A 22,177-nucleotide genomic window follows, 5' to 3' on the forward strand; every position below is an offset into this window, starting at 1 on the left:
GGCTTGACCTCACCAACAAGCAAACAGAACAATCAACAGTCCCTTGCTCTGAGCTGTGTTGTGATTGAAACTGATGGAAAGTTGGCAACCATAAGACACAGTGATGTGCATAACCGTGAAAATAGCTGCTGTGGAGAGCAGTAAATAAATGATGCTGTGAGAATGTGAATAAAGTGGAATATAAACTGCAGGATGAAATGCAAGGTAAGGCCGGAGATACGGTAAAGTTGTTTTGTTATGTGCGACCTCCTGGCAGTCAATGAATACATTAACTAAGACCTGGGGCTCAACGTAGAAGTTTCTCTGTGTTCCTGTTTTGTTTTCAGAATCGCTGCCGGGAAGCTTTTCATGAAACTCCTCGCCTTCTTATATGTGAACGCTTGAAATGATGAATCAGGTGAGGACTGTTGGAAAGGCTGTCAGCTGTGTACACCACTGCTATTCAGCCAACGCCTATACAGTCCTGGGTTCAACCCAAATTAGCAAGGACATTGTTACGACAAGTTACGTTACTCCGACTCAGTGCGTCAGCGGCATTCTCGCTGCTGGAAACACTTCAGAGACGTATTGCATGTGTGAAAATTGAGCACGGGCAAAGGAAATACCCAACCACTACAGACTTTAACACTGGTTATTGTAAGAGTAATAAACCATAAAGAAGAAATGAGCCCAACTCTTTACATACTAACAACATGGATTTAGTGATCTTATAACACAGAAACGGCACTTCTGACTTGTTTACACCTTTGCATCAGTGACACCACGTAAGTCTGTAAAAGCTGGGTGCAAATGAAAGTTCATCTTGTTTGACATCATTTCAGTTCTGGGCTCGAGCAGTGAAGACGTCTCCTGTGTTTGGGTTTCTCCTGTCATGGAGCACTTATTTTTTAATCTGTTACAAATTGCATTTCATTCTCATCGTTATTATTGTCATAGGATTTGTTTGAAAATTGTATTATTTTTAAAGACAATGCAGAGTCAAAACCATCTGTGAGAACCAGTCAGCGTAATCGGCTTCGAAAGGTCACTAACAATTAGTCATGCCTGGGAAACCAGATTTGAGATTAGAAACCATTCAAACTGAACAGTAGATAGAATTAGTCACTGAAAGCACCGTGTAGGCCGTGTAATACTTTGAAGTACTTCAAACCAGAATGGGATCGATCCAAATACCCCTTTTGTTCATATAATTTATATTTTGTCATTGTACAGTTTAAGTACAATAGATTATTTGATACAAGAAAAAGAAATTCAGCTGTTACAAACTGGCAAAAGCAAACAGCTAAGAAACGCCACCTGCTGTTGTCTTACTTCAAGGATTCAGCAGCTGCAGAAAACCTATCCAGATAATGTTAAAGCAGCCCACTGATGAGATGTTTTACCTGGTTTACCTGGTCTAAGCAAAAAATGCTCACCAAAAGCTGCAGAGCTGTATTAAAACGTCTTATTTCCCCTTCAGCTTTGCAAAGTAATAGAAAAAGGCTGCTTCCAGTAAAATACACTGCCAACAATTTCCCAAACTGGAGCAGCCGGTACAGGGTTCATGTCTATTGTCCCCCACAAGTTATTTAATCCTCCATATTGTCTTTTCTATTTAGCTTTCTGCTGCTGGTCGTTATTCAGCTCCTGCCAATGTATTACTGTGTTGTGAAACACAAAGTAGTCAGTCTTTTTGATTGTTAGCAGTTGTTAGTGTGTTTTCCAAAAAGTTCTGCTGCTTGCTGCCCTGTCAGCAGAAGTAGAGATGTGTGTAGAAGAAGAGCCTGTTGTGGGTGTGATGGAAAGCAGAGATCAATCTTTTTAGTCTCTCGGTGGCCGTAGAGCACAGAAATCCGATTCCTGGTTTACTTTGATTAGCGAGTGTGTGAGTTTACCTGTCTGCTCAGTCGTCAGCAGATCACATTTCAAGAAAAAAGCTCCCTCGACACACAGTTGCAAAGATGCATGTTTCTGCTGTTGGTATAATTCAGATGTCTTGCACTCCGACTCGTCTTTTATACTCCCCCGAGAACTGACGACAAATGCTAAATCCTTGGCAGGGTTTCTTTTCCAGTGTACATGGCAGATTATTCCTGGTACTGTCGTTTATGTAAAAATCCCCACATTGGCAGTGTGTTGCATGTAAATCAGGCTGGCTTAGAGGCCAAGGCTGTAGGAGGGCTGCTAATATGCTAGCATCCCCCATACAGGAGAGCTACTCTCCTCCCTAAGCCAGATGTATGAGAAGCTAATTCTAAGTTTGAATGTGGCACATTTTCCACGCAGGCTGCTGATGTGGGATCGTTATGGAAGCTCGTGTCACTTTAAGGCACTTGTTTTAACAGAGTTAAATGTGATGTTCAGTGTGTGGTTACTAATCTCTCTTGGATGGATCAGGGAGCCTCAGAAGGAATGCTAGTGGTTTTCATCAGGGAATGCCGACATGCAGGCAAATATTCTTTCTCCCACATGTATGTTATGGCTTGTCTTGGGCATTAAGAGACGTGTAACTTTCTTTTAAGACTCAAACGATATGCATTATACAAAGATATAACACAGCAAGTTTTTAAAAACTATGTTTTCATTCCCCTGCATTTGCTTTGCTGGGTTTACAATCAGGAAAGCTGCAACTAGTGTCAGATAAACTGCAGTTTGGCTGCATCAGCTGGTTAATATTCAGAAAACTGAGAATTTGTGTATGCGAACATCTGAAGCAGGTTTGCTGCTCGGGCTATGTGCATATTCAGATAGCGTCCTCTGAAAACGTATCCCAGCACAACATGTATTCTGCAGAACTCTGCAGATCGTTTCCTGTGAAGGAGGTGAACTTTATTTGTTCTGCTTCAAGTGTTTTTCTAAAATGGGTCAGCAGATGTTAGAAAGAAAGAAAGAGGGAGAGGTGGAGGAGGAGGAGGAAGAAGAAGAAGAAAAACAGCCAAGGCAAACTGTTTACTCTGCAGTGTGGGCCGAGAGGAAAGCTAGAGAGAGAAGAAGAGTGGGAAAGATCGAGGGAAGAGACGCTGCCTCTACTGTATGTTTTGGTCTTTTTTTTTTTTTAACTCAGCATTTTCTAGGTCAGAGGACATTATGGCCCCTGTCCTCTGCACTCCTTAAGATTCAGTATTTATCAGTGTTTTCTTTTAAAAATTTCCTTCAGTGTCTGCCAAGTGATCTTATGCTGCAAACTCTCTTTTAATATGTGGGCGCATTAAAGGTAACCGCATGTTTGCATGTGCTGTGTATCACTTGTGCTGTAACACATGCAGGAAGCCTTTAGTGTCAAAAAACAAAACACACACTGTGCACCAATCATGCAACTTGTTGCCTGCAGCAGCAAATCTAAAAGCAAAACGAAGTCATTATGGCCTGTAAATACAGGCAGCAAATGAACTTTAGGCCCTTTTTATAAAGCTAAATGTTTAGTTCTCTGATAATAGAAGTGACCTAAACCAACTGGAACTTTGAGTCAACCATAGTAAGTAATGTGAGCCATTTAGAGTAAAAGATAAAACATTTTATCTGCAAATGTTTATTAATGTTAGCCTTATCTCTTTAATTTTAGCCCTTCTATGTAGCCAGCGACTGCTGCACCCCTTTTCTGAATTCTGCCTCTCTGGCACACTGGTGATACTATTTTAAAACTCTATTATTAGTATATAAAGCCCAGAATAGTTTTAATATATGTTGTTGTTTTATGATGGCTCTATTGTGCAGTGGTTTACACATTTGCCTGACAAGCAAAAATATTGCTGGTTGTGTCCCAACAGGAGACACAAATAGGGATTGGAACTGAAAACCGGTGTTGGAGCTTATCAATTCCTTTATCAGTGTCCGCAGGTGCTGGCAATGCACACTGATTGCAAATCAACAGTATTGCTACATGCACGTCTAGTGTTATCAGAAAAAGGGGGTCACAGCAGAGAGGATGAAGCGATCCAAAGCATTGCTTCATGCAGAAACATGATAACGACTTATTTGTAATGTCTTTAACACCATTATTGAGGTGGGAACGCCAGAAACATGCTGAAACATCTCCTGCAACACAGGATTCACTTGCTCAAGTGTCATGCATTTGATGCGATATGGATGAGCACCACAAGTGCTACCAGCCGAGCAGCTCGTCTGTACAGATGCTTAACATGATTTTAGTTGACTTCAAATAAAGCTTTCAATAAATGACATTCTTTCATTTCTTCATCTAGCATTAAGCGATAGTCTGTTTGGGATTAAATAATAAATAAATAAATGATAAAGTAGTTGTACTGCATTGGAAATCTGCAGGCATACTTGTTTTCTCATATGAAACTGGGTCAAGAATCAATAAGAGAATTGGATCGATTAGCAAATTCAATAATGGAATTGGTATCAATAAAACCTCATCAATCCCCATCCCTTGACACAATTCCCTTTGGGGAATCTTTCACCTGTGATGATCTTAAAGGTCGCGGATTTAACTATAAGGGTTTTGTCCATATAATACTAGGAAATAATAAGCCAGCACCTCACCAGAGTAGTATGCAAAACTAATGGACAACAGAGGAAAATCTCTGTACAGTTTCTCTTTGCACATGACAGCCTCCTCAATAAATGTTATAAAATTAAGCAACATTAGAAGAGTTCTTTAATGAGTCATAAAGAAATTTAATTCTTTTTATGGCAGGAATTCACTTTTAAGTATGTAAAATGCGTTTAATAGTTTTATGAAGCCTCATTAAGCTCAGTTGTGAATTTACGATGTGTTTTTGTTGTTGTTGTTGGGGGTTTTTTTTGGGGGGGGGGGGTTAGATGCATGCATTATTCTGCTTCATCTTTGAGTTTTACTGCCTTAAAATATTGCCTTATACATCTGCTTTTACTTAAAAAATCTTTTGCATGTTTTCCAGGCACACACAACAAAGTGAACCAGTGTCCTGTCAATAAATATCCATGCCTGGATGTGGAAGTTTGTCTCCATGCAAGCAGATTTTGTAATGGAGTCGTTGATTGCACTGACGGCTGGGATGAGGGACCTCACTGCAGAGGTAGGAAACAAAGTGACACACACACACACACACACACACACACACACACACACACACACACACACACACACACACCTTCTCCTCTGTCATACGGACACTTTTGCCCTTTGTTGTGGGTCAAAATTAACCAGACAGTTTCTGTTATAAAGAAAATGTTCTTGTCTTTCCATCCCAAACCATCATTTTTATCGAGTCATCTCCTCTGTTGGGCCATTTAATGAGTTGGCCTGTCCTAGCTTGTGCAATTACTATGGAATTTCTCTTTCAAGGGAAAAAAAAGTAATTAATTTATCAATCAGCTCTGCTATGAGGCTGTTTCCCCCAATCCTAGCAGGAATAATAAGCATTCAGACCAGATGCAGCTGAGAAAAATCCCATCACATCCTCCCCTATTAATTAGAGACAACAGAAGAATGAGTGATGGAACATATTGAGTCCATAGTGTATTTCTTTGTTGCAGCTGACAAAAGAGCAAACACTGGCTGCCTTTTGAGAGCTGACTCAGTATTCTGCAAGGTAGTGCTCAGATATCCTGTAACTGTCTGAAGTTTGGCTTTGTCACATCTGCCAAGAAGGATAGAATCAGAATACTTTATTGATCCCTGGGGGAAATTATTTTTTTGTTACAGTGCTCCATTATAAACAACAGTGTTTGTTTGTTTGTTTTGGGGGTTTTTTTTGGTTGGGGTGGGGGGGAGGTTGTTTGTGTGTCAGCCGAATTATTTGGAGACTAAGAAACTTGTTAGTGAATCAGAGCGATAATAAAGGATCTGGATCAAGGGTGTGGATCGCAGCAGTTTATATTCACTATTCGGTTATACAGGCAGCCTGTCAACAGACATGCCAATTCAATTCAGTTTTATTGATATAGCGCCAAATCACAAGGTGCTTTATATTGTAAGGTAAAGACCCTGCAATAATACAGGCAGACAAACTTTAACCACTCCTCTTTAAACTACCTATACACCATTTGCAATGACCCCTCAAAGGGGCCCCACAGGGGGGTGTGCAAGGCACAGCAGCTGTTTGGAGAGAGTGGGGCAGAGTTCTAATATGCATTATTATGAGCTGATATTTGATGTAAACTCTTAGTTCAAGTACTCTCTTTGCAGAAGTGCAGAAGAGTATTGGCCTTGACAGAGCTCTGACTCAACGCTGGGACATGTGCGTTCGTAATTTTGTGCCTCTCCTTTTCCATTGTGCTGCTCTTTTCCTGGAATATGAAATTACTAAATCTAAATCAGATATTTACCATCAACAGTAAAGTTTCAGAGTATCAGAGACCTGGATCAAGGGTGAGTCTGCTGAGCTCTCAAACATTGGCTAATCTTTTGCCATTTAAAAAAACATATTAACCAAAGCATCTGATGTCTGTTCCACTATCAGCAACACAGAGATCTGATCTCTTTATCATTTATTGGCTTTATCTTTGTATCAGTTTACAGCTTTAGGCATTTGATGCAAGGTTCTATGTCTATTTTCAGTTTGCTTCCTTCCATGTGCTCAAAGAGTAATCGTGAACCACGCTGTATCAATATTAATCCTCCACACTGAGTTGAGTCATTACAAAAAAAAGTTTGTGTGATTAGTTGAGACCAGAAGAAAACGAGATGTGTTGAACCACAGTGTGGGTGAAAGTGTTAGTAACCCACACAGCGGTCATCACTGCTACACAAGCCTTTTATGCAACGCGCTGATGATGTCATCCCGTTACAACGTGCACTGCCTGTCCCTGAGGACACAGGTCCAGCTGTTTTCAGTAAGGCAGCGCTCTACGCACACAAGTACTTAAACACACCGGCATGTGTGTGTGCCTGTAATGCATACATGCATGCCCTCACATGTGCACACAAATATACACTCACAAAGTCACATTCTTACTCGTGCAACCAAACACATGAGCTGTGTGTCCAGAACTTTTGGCATTTGTGAGACCGCCTCATTTCAGGGAAAAGGCTTTCACAAGCTTCGTAGTGTTTGCTCGTACAAACTGCCAGGTTGTGCAAGTATACCTGGCCACTGATATTTGAAAGCACACTTTGTCATTCAGCGTTTCTGAGTAATTCTGTCAAAGTTGTTGACAAGCGGTTAGAAAGGGGAATGCTGCACGGTGTTTCAAGCTTTCTAAAATAGGTTTTCTGTTTTTTCACAGTGTGCGGAAAGCCTTGCGGTTAAGTAGCTGGCTTTATGTACTGGAGTGATAAAAGGGAATCAACATTAGTGCTTTGATGGGATGTGAATCAGACAGTTAATTTGACACCTGACTGTATGCAAACATTTATAATTATCAGTGAAATTATAACACAAATGCATGAATATACTCTAATGTTGGTCACCTTTAAGTTTGATCTTGCGTGACTATACTAGTTGGAGCAAATTAGAAAAAGATGGTATCATCCAGCTTTATATACTGGTCATCCCATAATAAATCTAGGAACAAAAGTAGGTTGTCAAAAAGGAGGGTAGTTGTTAAATTGATATTATTAAACTGCATAAATGTCTAATAAGATAATAAAGTAATTGTGATCATATCGTCTGATAAAGTCTGTGGCCGGAGGCTTCACTACATGGGCACACAGGTTTATAGATTTTGGACAAGGACACAATTTGAAAAATGCCCTTTGAAGTAAAGCAGTCAAGACATCTCAACTTTAATTCAGGATGTTTAACAGAATATTGTTCAGAAAATGTTGGACTTACTTATCCAAGCTCAAAAGGAACCGGAGCATTGACTAATAAGTATGTTCATGGCCAGTTGTATCCAGTGTCCTCGCTATTTCATATATTAAAGACATAAAAGTTTATGGGCTGGCCAGAGGGGCCGATGGCGCGATATGGCAGCCTCGCTTCTGTCAGTCTGCCCCAGGGCAGCTGTGGCTACACCTGTAGCTGCCTCCACCAGTGTATGAATGTGAGAGTGAATGAATAGTGGCATTGTAAAGCGCTTTGGGTGCCTTGAAAAGCGCTATATAAATCCAATCCATTATTATTATTATTAAAAGATCTGGAGTTGGTTCCAAGTGTTTCTAGCTGTTCATTGGGCCTCTTAATGTGCAGGTATTTAATGCAAAGGAGGCCATCCAAATTTTTGAGTGGTCAGAAAATAACTGCAACTTCCAAAAGTTAATTATGACATTATTTTGTCAAACCTCTCGAAGACTACACTTCAGTCATTGTACAGTTTGCTTCATTTTGAATCTGCTGTGGTGGCCTACAGAAGCAAAAATATGAACACTGTGTCATTGTGACATGAATGTATACAATGAGTCTGCAAAGCCATGGATGTAAACTGAAGCTTCACTAGCGAACTGAAGCATACAACCTCAAGATAGTAGTTCTAGTTTATTGTTAATATTGCAGATAAATGCGATGTATAATATTTTTATGGCCATGGGTCCCTGTGCCTTGCTCAGGACGAGCATTTGAAAAATTACCATGTGGCTTTGCAAGAGTTCAAACCAAGTAAATGAAACCTGTTTAATCAAATAGACTGTTGGCAGTTATGAAGTCCTTCTGTCGTATAGGTGGTTGATTTGCAGGCCTGCGTTTCTCTTTTCTTTGAGGGTGAGGAAGCCTCTCTTTCAAGACGCAACTTTAGACCTGCCTCTTAGATGTGAATGATTGACAAGGAAAGAAAAAATGGGGTCATGGCAGTGTTATTGAGTCTCCCCCCCCCTCCCCCCTCTTTCAAGGCACCCCACTGGAACCCTGATTATTGTAGTGAGCTATCGCTGTTGTTTATGCAGAGCTTTAATTGTCCTTCACGTTCCATTGTGTAACTGTGCAATGACAATCGGTCATCGGACTTCAATCGGACTTGAAGCTGCCTGTGGAAATACTACATTATAAGCTTCATTCATGAGTGGGTCTTGACCTAAATTGGTTTATGGGCTGCAGTTAAAAGTGAAGGCTCTACAGTGCTGTAATCTAATCATAAATGATCATTGGCTGAAGATAAAAGAAATTGCATGTATTGAATTTATTTAGCAAGTTGTGCTGCTGCCATGCACGTTAATGTGCTACAGCAGGTGTACTTTGTGAGTCGTTGTACATTTGTGTTTGAGTATTTGTGCAAGTTTAAATTTAGACATGTGGGCAGCATACTGCCACTGTTTGGGAATAAGCTAGCTACTGTTTGCTCATTACTCAAGCTGCACTATGTGTGTTTGCAAATGGTTACTTTGCCCTATTTGATTATCAAGCCTGCAAACAACTGGCAGGAGATACATTGTATGCTCACTGACATATAGCTTTATAGTAATGTTAGCTTTTGCCATCAGCTACTGCAATATAAAGTGTGTGATAGAATCCACAATTGTAATGATCACAGTCACAAAGTAGTTTAAGGAAATGAAGCGTCTTAACTCGAGATACAATAACATCATATTTAATGTGAACTGCTAAAACATGTAAGGTGCACATATAGACCAAAGAAATCTTCAGATTGCCAGAACTTTTTTTTTTTTTTTTACAAAACATGGGGCCAAAAATGTGAACGTGACAAATGCCATCATTTAATGACACAACGTAGGATAATGTGAGGCTTCCGTCTGTGGCATGTAGAAGGCAAAAGCATGTGTAAACCTGTCTGCAGACAGTAAGAGCGCAAAGAATGTCCTGTGAAACGCCTTTCTTTAAAATGTCACACGCTGAAATCGCCTCTTTATACAGTTATGATATCATGTATAGAAATAAAGGCTTTTTTTATAAAATAAAGCTGATTCATTTTCAAGCCACTTGGTGGATAGATTATGATAAATTGTCTTTTGCTGACATTCATTAAGTCACTCATTTGTTTTTTAACTGTATGAACTCAACACCAAAATGTGTTTGTCTCATTCAGCCTGTGTCACTGCTGTAGCCAGCCTGTCAGCATCATGATTGGGTTTTAGAGGACAATGCCAACTTTCATGAATTTCCTCACGGGCTGAGGAAATGAGTCCAAGGACAGTTCTTCCCTTCTTTCCATCTCCACCCTCTCTCCTATTATTATTCATCATATTCATGCTATTGTGTTGTGCTAATCACACCATTTACTCGTGTGTGTGTGTGTGTGTGTGTGTGTGTGTGTGTGTGTGTGTGTGTGTTAATTGAAGGCAGGCCCTAATTTAGCACAAATAGTCAGAATACACATATTGGTGGGATTTTACTGAAACCTCAGAGTTCAAGTAGCAACCTTTTCTGTCGTTACTATACATGAATCCTATTTTCACTGATGCCTTGAGTGTTTACATGAATTTTAAGACATTCAAACTAAATTTGTTGTTTAAAAACTCTTTAGCCTGCTAGTCCTCACATCAGATGTCTCCCTTCTTCCACATAGAGGTCTATAGTGAAATTGAGGGTTGCCATCCTTGCAGTAACAGGATCAATGACTCTGGCGTGCTGGTTTAAGACTGAAGGTCTCCAGTGTGTCACTGTGTGATTTGTTTGCTTCGTTCATTAGCTCTGGTCAAACGTCTGACATACAGCTGTTGTTTGTTTGCTTAGAGCTGGAACGTTCTAACCTCATCCTCGAGTCCTGTATGTGCACTTTACACCTCCAGCCTCTCCTCTCCCTTCACTTTCTTGTTTTTCTTTTCTTTTTTAATTGTTTCTTCAGTTCTTTCTCCATGCATCTGTTCTCCTCTGAGGTTGGATCAAGTACGTTTTTCATGTTCACATCCCAGAATCTTTTTCTTTTTTTTTAACTGTGACTAAGGTAAAATATTACATTTGTTCAGCGATACATTAGCCTTAATTTTAACATGAATTTGCTCTCCATTTAAATCCAGAACCTACTTTGACCAAATCATCCTTTTTAATTCATAGGACCGTTACTATAACGGATCATTACAGATTCCACTTAATAATTTTTCATTTGTTGGATTTTTATGAATAGCGTTTATGGTATATAACAGAATAGTCCTTAATATTAGAATATTCCTTAATATAATATATAATATTTAAGTATAATGTCACTTTGTTTCACCCAGCCTTTGCTAAATGGAATCCATGAACCTGGGTATTTTAGCTCTCTGCTTGCCTGTGGTCTCTCACAGCGTGAGCGTTGCTGAGTGGATTCGATATGGGCCACAATGTTTGCTGGAGACTCTTCCTTTCAACGGGGCCACAACAAAAGAGTCATTATTGCCTAAAGTGCCACAGGCTTTATATAATAAGGGTCCTTCAATAGGTCCAGTCTCCACTCTTCACAGCCGTGCCACGACTAGCTGCAGTACACATAGTGTATGAACGATTACATTGTTTTTGTTGGAGGTTGGGCTAAATGTCTTTGTGCTGCTAGAAGCCTCCTTTTTTACTTATCTTTTCTATTTTTGGGGGAAACTTGCTTTGACCTTAAGTTTTGTTTTTTCTATGCTCTCTCTCCTCGGTCCTGCTGTTCATATTGATATGAGGTTAGAAGATGAAGTCTTATCTAGCTAATAATCAGTCCTAAAACCAATTTTAAAAAAGAACTGACTTGTTAATCTGGTAATTGAGCAGCAAAATAAGTAATGACTTAAAGTGTTTGGAAGTTCCTTTACAAAAATGTTTGTTTTAATGCAAATAGTTGTATGGTGAACACTGATTCATCTGTGTACTTTACTTTGGAATATGAAACGATTTATATGCGTGTCTCTGCTGAGGGAGCTTTGGAAATCCTCACTGAATGAGGAAAAAGTCACCTTAAAGCACCATGACAAACAGTACATACTGTTTTAATGTATTTAGTACTGGACTCATGAGCAGTGTCATGTGACAAGAATCTATCACAGCCACACAACCCTATTTATGCTCTTGGCCCGACACACACCTCTGCATGCTCATGCACAACCTACAGAGGCCATGATGAGAGGATGTGCGGATTCCCCTCTTTCATTTCATGCCAAAAGGATGTGACCGTGAGTTTCCTCTGAGGCTGGAAAAGAAGAAGCTCTCTAATGTGTGCACATTCGAATCACCGCGTCTGTCACATGCACAGATGAATACACACACTTAACCACAGTCCTTTTGTCTCATACACACATTCACATGCACTCGCAGTCTTGCAGTCCTGTAAGACAGGATAGGATTGGACACGATAGCATGCCTCTGTTAAGATTGCCCTGGGATCATCCCTGCTATCCTTAATAGTATTCATGTTTCAGCAGTATTTAACACGCTCTATGTTGCTCTGTTTTCCCTGGTTTAGCAAACGCACCAGACTGTGCCTCCCATGGGTGCGAGATTGGCTGTGCAGTGACTCATGATGGGCCTCGTTGCTACTGTGGAGATGGTTACGAGGTTGCTGCAGATGGAAAGAAATGTAAAGGTGGGTGGAGATTTGGCAAATTCATTTTAGTTTGGCCTAAGACAAACCGAAAGTAACCATCTGGTTGCTGACTGCAGGGGACAGCATGTAGAGGTGATTCAACCAGCCTTTGGAAGAGAAGAGAGCACTATCTTAAAGTTTCATCATTTACTGTGTGTGTTAATGCGCTTTTGTGTTTCTTTGTGTAGATTTCAATGAGTGTGGTGTGTATGGAACATGCAGTCAGACATGCACAAACACTGAAGGCAGCTACACCTGCAGCTGTGTGGAGGGCTATCTCCTGCAGCCAGACAACCGCTCCTGCAAAGCCAAAAATGGTGAGGGGGTGGACAGGAATCGACAGAGCCCAATGATTATAGTTCACGCTGAACCAGGAAATGGATGGCCAAAACATTATGCAGGAGATCATATTCCTTCCTAATATTTTCTCTCCTCTACTTAAAAATTTGTTAACCTCACCCAGAGCCTGTGGATCGTCTGCCTGTTCTGTTGATCGCCAACCTTAACAACATCCGATGCACCTCCCTGAGTGGCTCCGCGACCCGGGTTCCTTCCATCGCCACCAAACAGACCATGGCTATGGACTTCATCTATGCGGAGGAGACTGTTTGCTGGATAGATGTGGGTGATACCCCCGCTGCCACCCAGCTTAAGTGTGCCAGCATCCAAGACCTGAAGTCTGTCAGTAACAACCGCACCATCAACATCTCTCTCAGCTTACACCGTGAGTAGAAGTTTACAGACAGTTGTTGACATAGTTTATATTTTCCTGTTTTCTTTAAAAGTGGTCAGCTGTGGGTTTGCTAGCTCAAACTCTACTGTAAGCTTGTCTCCCAAAAGCAGCTCAAACCAACTTGAAAGTGCCAAGAAGAAATGCTGAGGCCAACTTTATTTTTCAAAAGATTTTTTTTCCTCTAAAGAACAGCGGCACTCTGACACACCACTAAACTATCCCATAGAAGCAATGTGTGTGTAGCAGACTTACAGTTATATAATACATACAAGGCTGCCAGCATGCCTTTAGTTATTCATTTGCATACTTCTTGACAGGTAAAAGCAACCTGCTGGGAAGTTTGATTCATGCACTGACTGTGCGGAGCTTTTCAGAAGCCTGGAAAAGTATTTTTCCGCTGCTTTTGTTTGACCCATGCTAGTATGATCAGACACTGGTCTCTTATGTGATGGTATTTGGCACTAGGGTTTGCCAGACAAAAGTGCTCTCTGCCTTTTTCTAAGTCTTTCCCAGGACTGTACATTTTGTCCTCTGAGATGTGGTGGATAGGCAGCACATCTGTTTTGTGAAGGTAGCATTGTCATTGTGCATTGTCTGAACTCACAGGCTCCGAGTAACAACCAGATGCACACAAATGGATGTGCACAGTATATGATTACTTCCTATTGAGAGACTTACTCATATAATGCTGAAATGAATTATCTGTGATTGCAAGCCTGCCAAGGTCTGTTTTTATTCACCTGGCTGACAGAGCCGTTACTCTCTAAGAATGGGGGCAGAATTTGCAGACAAAACACAAAAAGCAAGGGCGTGGTTTGCATGCTCGTAAACACATACATGCATGTGAGAAGTTTTCCCTTGAGAACCTGGCCCCAGGCGAAGAACAGCAGACAGGAAGAAAACAAGTGGAGTATCTGGGGTGTGTAGACCCTGAAGTGTGGGACACAAAACCTGTGTCATGATTGAAAGTGCCTTGGCTCATATCCACTTCAAATGAAGCTTGTGTAATAGTCGTCACTGTTGACAGCCGGGGCAGAGGCTAGAAGCTTTAGAAACTCTGGGGTTTTTCCAGTCTATTGATTCAGTCATGAGTCCCTCATATCCCGTCTCTCCCTTATTGTGTTGGCTTTTTGCTGTTGCTTTTTGGTCCAGTGCTCTTTTGAACCCCGTCTTCTTGAAAGCACAGCACAGTTATATTTCGGGGAAAAACATTTCTATCAACCTGAAGAAGCACTGCTGATAAATGTATTTGGCGAGTGTCAGATATCAGATGTCATACTGAAGATACCTGTGGCATACTCACTGCAGCTCTCGCCTAAATTAGGAATCCGTGATCTGATTTGATATAGAAAATGTCAGAATCAGAATCAGAATCAGAAAGGGTTTATTGCCAGATGTTGAGCAGGTTTACAACATTAGGAAATTGCTGCGGTGCTTCAGTGCAAACATACTGTCATAAAAATATAAAATTAAGAATAAGAATTAAAAGTGCTAAGTGGATAGATATATACATGATATATACATATATACACGGAATATTATTATCATTTTAATGAAAGAGTCAAAACTCACAACTGGTCGTGGCAGATGGCTCCTTCTTCCTGATCCTGGTTGTCCGGGTTTCTTCCTGTTAAAAGGGAGTTTTTCCTTCCCACTCTCGCCAACTGCTTGCTCATGTGGGATCATCCGATTTGGGTTTTTTTGTCTCTGTTAGGGTCTTTACCTTACAATATAAAATGCATTGAGGTGACTGTGGTTATGATTTGGCAATATATAAGTCTAATTAAATTTAATTTAATCACCGATTTTTCTATTTCTGGTATGCAAACCCGAGTCCACGTTCCCTGATAGTGTGCTCTTTTAAGTGGTCTAAGGGATAAATTATTGTGAGGTGTGGAATCGGGAGAAACACCAAATGAAATTTAAAGGGAAGGATGAAATTGAGAATGCGAAACCGAAGGTAGTTATATGATACACCTTGAAGCAATATGTATATGTGAGTGGTCATATCAATGGTATTCACATTCCTCTGTTGGTTTATGTCAGCCTGAACACTCACTTACATTCCTCGAGCCGTCTCAAGTCATGTCCAGTCAGGTCACTTCAGCATGCGCACGCACACAAACCCAAATACCTTTGAGTCGTTCAGCCATTACTTAGTAACATTATGTTTCATGAAGTGAGATTTGACACTTTCATCCATTCTTTTGTTGGATTTTTTTCCTTATATATTGTTTTCCTCTGTATCCTTTTTACTGCGACGCTTAAAAAAGAAAGCATTTTGAGATAAGAGTGCACCCGTACAACCTCCTTCAACTCAAAATCGACTCATAAAACTGGTCCAAACCTGTTGGCTACAGAGGTTTTAACATATTCGCTTCTGCCCTGAACTTTTCCAGATGCTACCCAGAGGAATTTTTTGTGACAATTAAAATAGGCGAATGTGTCGGACCAGGCTTTAAACAAATTTTATCATTCCAGGTCCCTTAGTGCGGCGTCTGTGTAATGTACATTAGGCTTAATAAAGGAGGTGATTGTCCAGAGAATAGACAGTAAGGACGTGAGCGTGCTGCTTTGTGTCATATCCTGTGAAACCTGGCAGCAACCGTCGCCTAAACCAAACATAGTATTTCAGGTAGTAAGCATCTCTCTGACATGGATAATCTCCTGCTGTCTGCTACATGTGTGAAAAGGAAGCTGCAGACAATGTCTGGACCTGATTCACTGGACATTCATGTGTATAAACTGCTTATGTCTGTTCTGTTTAATAGAAGCAGGGATCAGGTGCTCTAGTAATAGCACGCTGGGCAGACTTAGGGATAGGTGTAGGGTTGATGCAGGGTTCACATGAACTGGTTGATTTATAGCTTTTGGGAGCCTGAAAGAGAAGCGCAGATAAGTGTACAAAGGTTCCAGATGTGGCCAGCTCTGTCTGCATGTTTAATTCTCCTACTGTGAAGATAAAAGGAGAGCAGAGCTGACCCGTCCCATCCTCTCCACCCTCTAAGCGGAGCTCCACAGCAGGGACCAGCACATCTCACCATGTCTGTCTTTCTGATGTTGTCTTTTTGGGCATCTTTTTCAGAAGGTTTCATGTAAGGTTTTTGTCTTTCATCAGATCTTCTTATCTAGGTAATTACATCTCCTTTTTACTTGTTCCAGGGGGAGATTTGCCATAGTATAACTGCCTCTTAAATAGAGGTCAAATGTCACATCCCTGTAGACAAGCATAATCGCAGTACTCCCAAAACGCCGCTCTTTAGGGGTCAGTGACGTTTTTGTGCAGATTAATAGGATCTTCTTGGCACAAAGAGGATTATGGAAGCTGAAAAATCACCATCTTTCCTGCTTTGTACTGACATGTAAATATAAGAAGACATTTGACTAGTTTGAGGAACTGCTAAGGCTGTGGCCTTGTATGCTTCCTTTTTTTTTTTTTAAACCTTTCCTCCAAGTGCTTTAAGCTGTAGGTGTAACAGGCAGGAAGAGAAAAAGGGGGTTGGAGGGTAGAGTGGTTAGATGAGAAGAAAGAGGTGGGTTCATTCAGTTTCCCAGCAAACTTTCCACTTACCAGAAGCTGCATCAGTGGAGACGTCAACAGACTGCCTGGCTCTCTGGAGTAAGGGGCTCCGTAGGTTGTTACACAACGCAGCAGTCACTGGGTTGCACAACTGTCTCTGTACTCTGTATATGAATCTAATCAATGCCTTGTGCAGGCGTGCTTCCAGCTGGATTTTTGTAGAGGAGTTGGGTTTTAGGAGAGATACCAATGGGAATATCACTATCCCTTTTAACTTCATGAGAAACTTTTTCTTTTGTCAGAATTCTGATCCTGGTGTTTTTGAAACACCCAGGACTGCTGAACATTTGCTACTTGCCTATATAGTTTTGGCCATGTTGTTTTTTAGTTTAGTTAATGTATAGTCAGTTTTGATGTGAGATGGTCAGAGTTATCAATCTTCTCCTCAATCGCATAAAAATGTGTTATTTATGGCATTTCATCAAGCAAACTTCAAATCTCATGTAGTCCTTGCATTTAGAAGTTCTGTGCAGCTTTGATCGAAGCATTGCTGCAGCGTTCCAGTGCAGTTATTTCTCTAAATGCTCAAAGCTTGGGGAGAGGTTACTGGCTCACTTTCAGATGTGTTAACACATGCAGCCCAAATTAAAGTTGGCGCTTTCTGATTTTGGTCCCTTTGTTTTGGTCATGATGTGGTCTCCATCCAAAAACAGTTTTTGGTGTCTAAGATGATTAAATGGGGACACGTTGGATATTACAAACAATTAACTGTGATAGATTGGCAAAAACTACTGATTGAGTCAAACTGATTGCAACATACTGACAAACTGTCTGCATTTACAAATTGGACAACAGTTCTTTATAAACCTGCCAATCTGTCTGAGAGGGAGGGAACAGGGTGACCACTGTATGATTGTGAGTGGTTGAATGTGTTGCTCAAGAGTGTTGCACGTTGCACGCGGTGACCAGCAATGCCCCAAATGGACAACCAGTTGATCACCACAGTACCTGCAGTCTGATTGCAAGTAGCTGTGGTGATTGTGGAAAAATTCAGTGCCATCAGCGGGTAGCCACCTATTTATTTATTTAACTCTACCTAGCGAGGATATTGCCACCCTACTTTCGGTCTAGTGTAAGAGAGCCATTAGATTTGATCTGTTTACATCCTTTTTAAAAAAAAATTCTTATCAGAGTTTATATTATAATCTAAATGCATATAATGAAGAGTTGGAAATTTTAGCAGAGGTTTGGAAAGGCACCTCAGGTTAACACACTGTTGATCACCCTTTTGCAGTGCAGAAGGGTCTACATGATTGCTAATATGAGTTTCGGGTCAGTTTGACTCATATTAGCAATCATGTAGACCCTTCTGCACTGCACACATGCATTTAATGGGTCAGTGTCAGCTTAATACTTAATAATCTTACTCAAGAGCATGTCTTCAGACATGAGGTCTGCGAGGGAATTCTGTCTTACTCACTGATAAGAGTTTACAAAGTTTAGAAAGTGCTGGACTTCACCTCTAACTCTTAACACAACACCTTTTTCTTTTCCTTTCCTTCCCTGCACTCTACATGCCTTAATCAAACACAAGTGGAATGTTTGTAATGGACAACCTGCAAGATTACACAATAAATAACATTAATTCATTGCTGCTATTTTTTTTGTATCAAGATAGCAGTAAGTATAAGTATTCTTGGAACGGTTCCTGATATCATAAAATTAAAAAAGAGTATTTGGATTCATTGTGGTTTATGACTAAGAGTTATATGACTGTACTCCCACAACCCTGTTTTTTCTTTCTTTTTTTATCCTGTTGTTTCATCCTCTCCTCTCCCTTTCTCTCCTCTGCATCCATCAGATGTGGAGCAGATGGCTATAGACTGGCTGACTGGCAACTTCTACTTTGTGGATGACGTGGACGACCGGGTGTTTGTCTGCAACAAGAACGGCAAAACTTGTGTGACCCTGCTGGACCAAGAGCTGTACAACCCTAAAGGCATCGCCCTGGACCCAGTGATGGGGTCTGTATTTGCCTCCAGGCTCCTTGACTTAAGATTGCCCTCATCCTGTTTTAGCACTGCTCAACAGGAAAATGCTGTCTTATGATCAGGCGACATGCTGACCAAGCAGCCAGGCGAAAATCAGAGCACTTTCTCAAGACACAGACCTAGACGGGATCCTTCTTTCCGACATAAATACTTCCATGTTGGTTGTTTCAAGTTCCTGATACTGACAATCTGTTATCTGGTAGTTCCTTTTAAAAGGATCATTTCTCTTTTTTGCAATTGTCTTTAAATACTTTTATTTAATTCCGATGTCTAATACAGTTGTCCTAGTTGTGGTCAACTAAATTTATCTAGTCCATTTCCTTTTCTGTGAAACCTTCTGTAATTTAAATCTATCCTCTTCCCCCTGCTACAGAAAAGTGTTCTTCACAGACTATGGGTCTACACCGAGGGTGGAGCGTTGTGACATGGACGGGCAAAACCGCACTAAGCTGGTCGACAGTAAGATTGTCTTCCCTCACGGTATCACTTTGGACCTGGTGAACAGGTTGGTGTACTGGGCTGACGCTTACCTGGATTACATCGAAGTGGTGGACTATGAGGGCAAGAATCGGCACACCATCATCCAGGGTCTGATGGTGAGGATTTGAGGATCAGTGTAACCATAAGAAATACACCTAATCACACGCAAACGCACTCAAGAATAAAGGCTTCTGCATGCATCTTATCAACCCAGCTTAGTACTCACAAAACATCTGTTTTCCATATCTCTGATTTAATCGTATGTTTGGAGAAAAAGCTCTTTTCCCGTTTCCCGCAAAGAGTGCATGCCTCTCCTGGGGATAGGTCCTTTTTATTGCCTTGATTGATATTACTTAAAGAGTGTGTGATTTTCCTGGCTAGTGCCTCGCTAAACATATTAGTCTGGCCCTAGTGGAGCTTGGCTCAAACTTATAGGGAAGTAATGATCTTAATGAAATCAGGACTGTGGTGGTGGTGTGTGTTTGTGTGAGAGGTGGAGGGAGGTAATATGATCTCAGCCCATACATCTTTCTGACAGCAGAGGAGAGCTGCACAGAATAGACCCTTATAAAAGTAAGACCCCTCTCTCCTTTACAGCAGATGAGTGAAGCCTTTGTGCTGCTCCGTGCCAAGTTTACTCAGACACTCGCTCTTTATCTGTCTGTCTGTGTTTCTCTAGTTTTCTCTGTCTTACAGAGATTATTCACATTCTTAAATTTAAACCGATCAATTGCTCAATAGACAAGTTGAATTAAGCTGGATTTGCAGGACAGTGTTGAAGATAAAACGAGCACAAACGATATTTCCCAAACCATTAGTCAGCCAGCTTGAGCAAACCCTTTTGCTAAGAATGCAGAGATATTATGTCTGACATGCAACATCTCTTTTTTCCCCTCAATGTTTTTCTCCTTTATCTTATTTCAGATCGAGCATCTGTATGGGCTGACTGTATTTGAGAACTATCTCTATGCAACAAACTCGAACGAAGGCAACCTCAACTCCAAAACGACCGTGATTCGAGTAAACCGCTTCAACAGCTCCGACTTCCAGGTGGTGACCCGGTTAGATCGGGGAGCTGCGCTGCACGTGTACCATCAGAGACGTCAACCTCAAGGTGCGCAGGGAGACTTTTATAAACGTCCACAAATAACAGTTACTGCCAGGCAAATGTGTTTTTCAAAGCAAATCGTTACATAACTGTTGTGCGCTTGTTTCCTCGCTCAGTGCGTAGTCACGCGTGTGCTTTGGATCAGTTCGGAAAAGCTGGGGGCTGCTCTGACATATGTCTGCTGAGCAACAGCCACAAGACCCGAACCTGCCGCTGCCGCTCGGGCTTCAGCCTCGGCAGCGATGGCAAATCCTGCAAGAGTGAGTGAAGATTTGACAAAGATGAAAACCTTTTGACTTGATGATGGGAGATGGGAATGAAGTAGTAGTGGTTTGAAAATCTCTGACAGAATAATTGTTCATTTATGATGCTTCTCTGCAGAGCCGGACCACGAGTTGTTCTTGGTGTATGGCAAGGGTCGTCCTGGAGTCATCAGGGGCATGGACATGAACGCTAAAGTGCCCGATGAGTACATGATTCCGATCGAGAACCTAATGAACCCCCGAGCATTGGATTTCCACGCCACCAATGAATTTATATACTTTGCTGATGCCACAAGCTACATCATCGGGCGGCAGAAGATAGATGGCACAGATAGAGACGTCATACTGAAGGATGGTAAAGACTGAAAATTCAGGCTACTAAAAAGAATTTGTGGATAAAAAAAAAAAAAAATAATGAAGTCAGCTTATTTCAGATTCAGTTCTATTTATTCTTTTGGATTGGACAGCCAGTAGCTTTTTCACACTGACTACTTTTGCTTATCTCAGGTATCCACACGGTAGAGGGAATAGCAGTAGACTGGATGGGAAATAATCTTTACTGGACAGACGATGGACCAAAGAAGACTATCAGTGTTGCCAGGCTGGAGAAGGCTTCACGGACCCGCAAGATTCTCATTGAGGGCAAGATGAGCCACCCTAGAGCCATTGTTGTGGACCCCCAGCACGGGTGAGACTTGAAGGAGGGGCTGTTAATGAATCTTCTTTCCATCAGCATTCAGTTGAGATGAAGTATGTTTTGAGTGCCTTGCAGTTGTGTGGGCTGCTTACACGGTAGGTTTTTGTTTGACTCGCTGGTCACATTTATGAGTAGGAGCTGGCAGGTTTTCAAGAGATTCTTTTCTTTTAGATACTCCCTCATTTGTTTTGTTGTGGGATGTTGCATCAAAGAGCATCACAGCTTAAAGCTATATTTAAGAGGTTCTGCAGGTCAAATCCAGAAATGTCTCACCTTTCGAATGTGGTAATACCTCACCTTGTCTCCCAGATGGATGTACTGGACTGACTGGGAGGAGGATCCCACAGAGAGCAACAGAGGCAAGATCAAGAAAGCTTGGATGGATGGTTCGCATCACCAAGTGTTCCTCACTAGCAAAACTGTCCTGTGGCCCAATGGGTTGAGTCTGGACATTCCCCAGGGAATCCTGTACTGGGTGGATGCTTACTACGACCGCATTGAGATGGTTTACCTAAACACCACTGAGCGAAAGGTTGGTGAAACTCTGGGACTATGTCGTATTTGTTGTCTGATTACAATTTTATCCTACTAGAATTGGAGATGCATTCTCGATTTAACAGGTGGTGTATGAGGGGCAGGAGCTTAACCATGCCTTTGGCTTATGCCACTACAAACAATTTCTGTTTTGGAACGAGTACCGCGGTGGCAGCATCTACAAACTGGACCAAGTCACTAAAACAGTCACTCTACTCCGCAATGAGAGGCCGCCCATATTTGAGATCAGAGTGTACGATGCACACCAGCAGCAAGGTACGTATCCTTCTACTTATTTTTTCCATTTTCCCATTAAATATAAGATGACGTGACACTGTGTTGCGTCTCTTCCCACTTTGACTTCGTGTAGGAACCAACGCGTGTCGAGTCAACAATGGCGGCTGCAGCAGTCTGTGCCTCGCCATTCCTAATGGCAGATCCTGCGCCTGTGCTGATGATCAGATCCTTGATGGCAATAACGTTACTTGCAGAGGTAC

General features: G+C 41.4%; 1 protein-coding gene across 2 annotated transcripts in view; it reads left to right on the plus strand.

Moving 5' to 3' along the window:
* LOC102197286 (low-density lipoprotein receptor-related protein 1-like) overlaps positions 1 to 22,177 on the plus strand; it is a 77,111-nt gene that overhangs the window by 18,800 nt on the left and 36,134 nt on the right. For both annotated transcript variants that reach the window (XM_013910695.1, XM_005732569.1), the window contains exons 3-15: positions 4,863 to 5,000; positions 12,175 to 12,294; positions 12,483 to 12,611; positions 12,758 to 13,018; positions 18,409 to 18,571; positions 18,972 to 19,194; positions 20,003 to 20,192; positions 20,303 to 20,446; positions 20,568 to 20,804; positions 20,957 to 21,137; positions 21,456 to 21,678; positions 21,767 to 21,956; positions 22,051 to 22,173. In XM_013910695.1, coding sequence (XP_013766149.1) covers positions 4,863 to 5,000; positions 12,175 to 12,294; positions 12,483 to 12,611; positions 12,758 to 13,018; positions 18,409 to 18,571; positions 18,972 to 19,194; positions 20,003 to 20,192; positions 20,303 to 20,446; positions 20,568 to 20,804; positions 20,957 to 21,137; positions 21,456 to 21,678; positions 21,767 to 21,956; positions 22,051 to 22,173 — 2,322 coding nt within the window. The remainder of the gene's footprint in view (positions 1 to 4,862; positions 5,001 to 12,174; positions 12,295 to 12,482; positions 12,612 to 12,757; positions 13,019 to 18,408; positions 18,572 to 18,971; positions 19,195 to 20,002; positions 20,193 to 20,302; positions 20,447 to 20,567; positions 20,805 to 20,956; positions 21,138 to 21,455; positions 21,679 to 21,766; positions 21,957 to 22,050; positions 22,174 to 22,177) is intronic.

This window comes from Pundamilia nyererei, unplaced genomic scaffold, assembly GCF_000239375.1.
Source record: "Pundamilia nyererei isolate P.nyererei 1_Seehausen unplaced genomic scaffold, PunNye1.0 scaffold00047, whole genome shotgun sequence".
Taxonomy (NCBI): Eukaryota; Metazoa; Chordata; class Actinopteri; order Cichliformes; family Cichlidae; genus Pundamilia; species Pundamilia nyererei.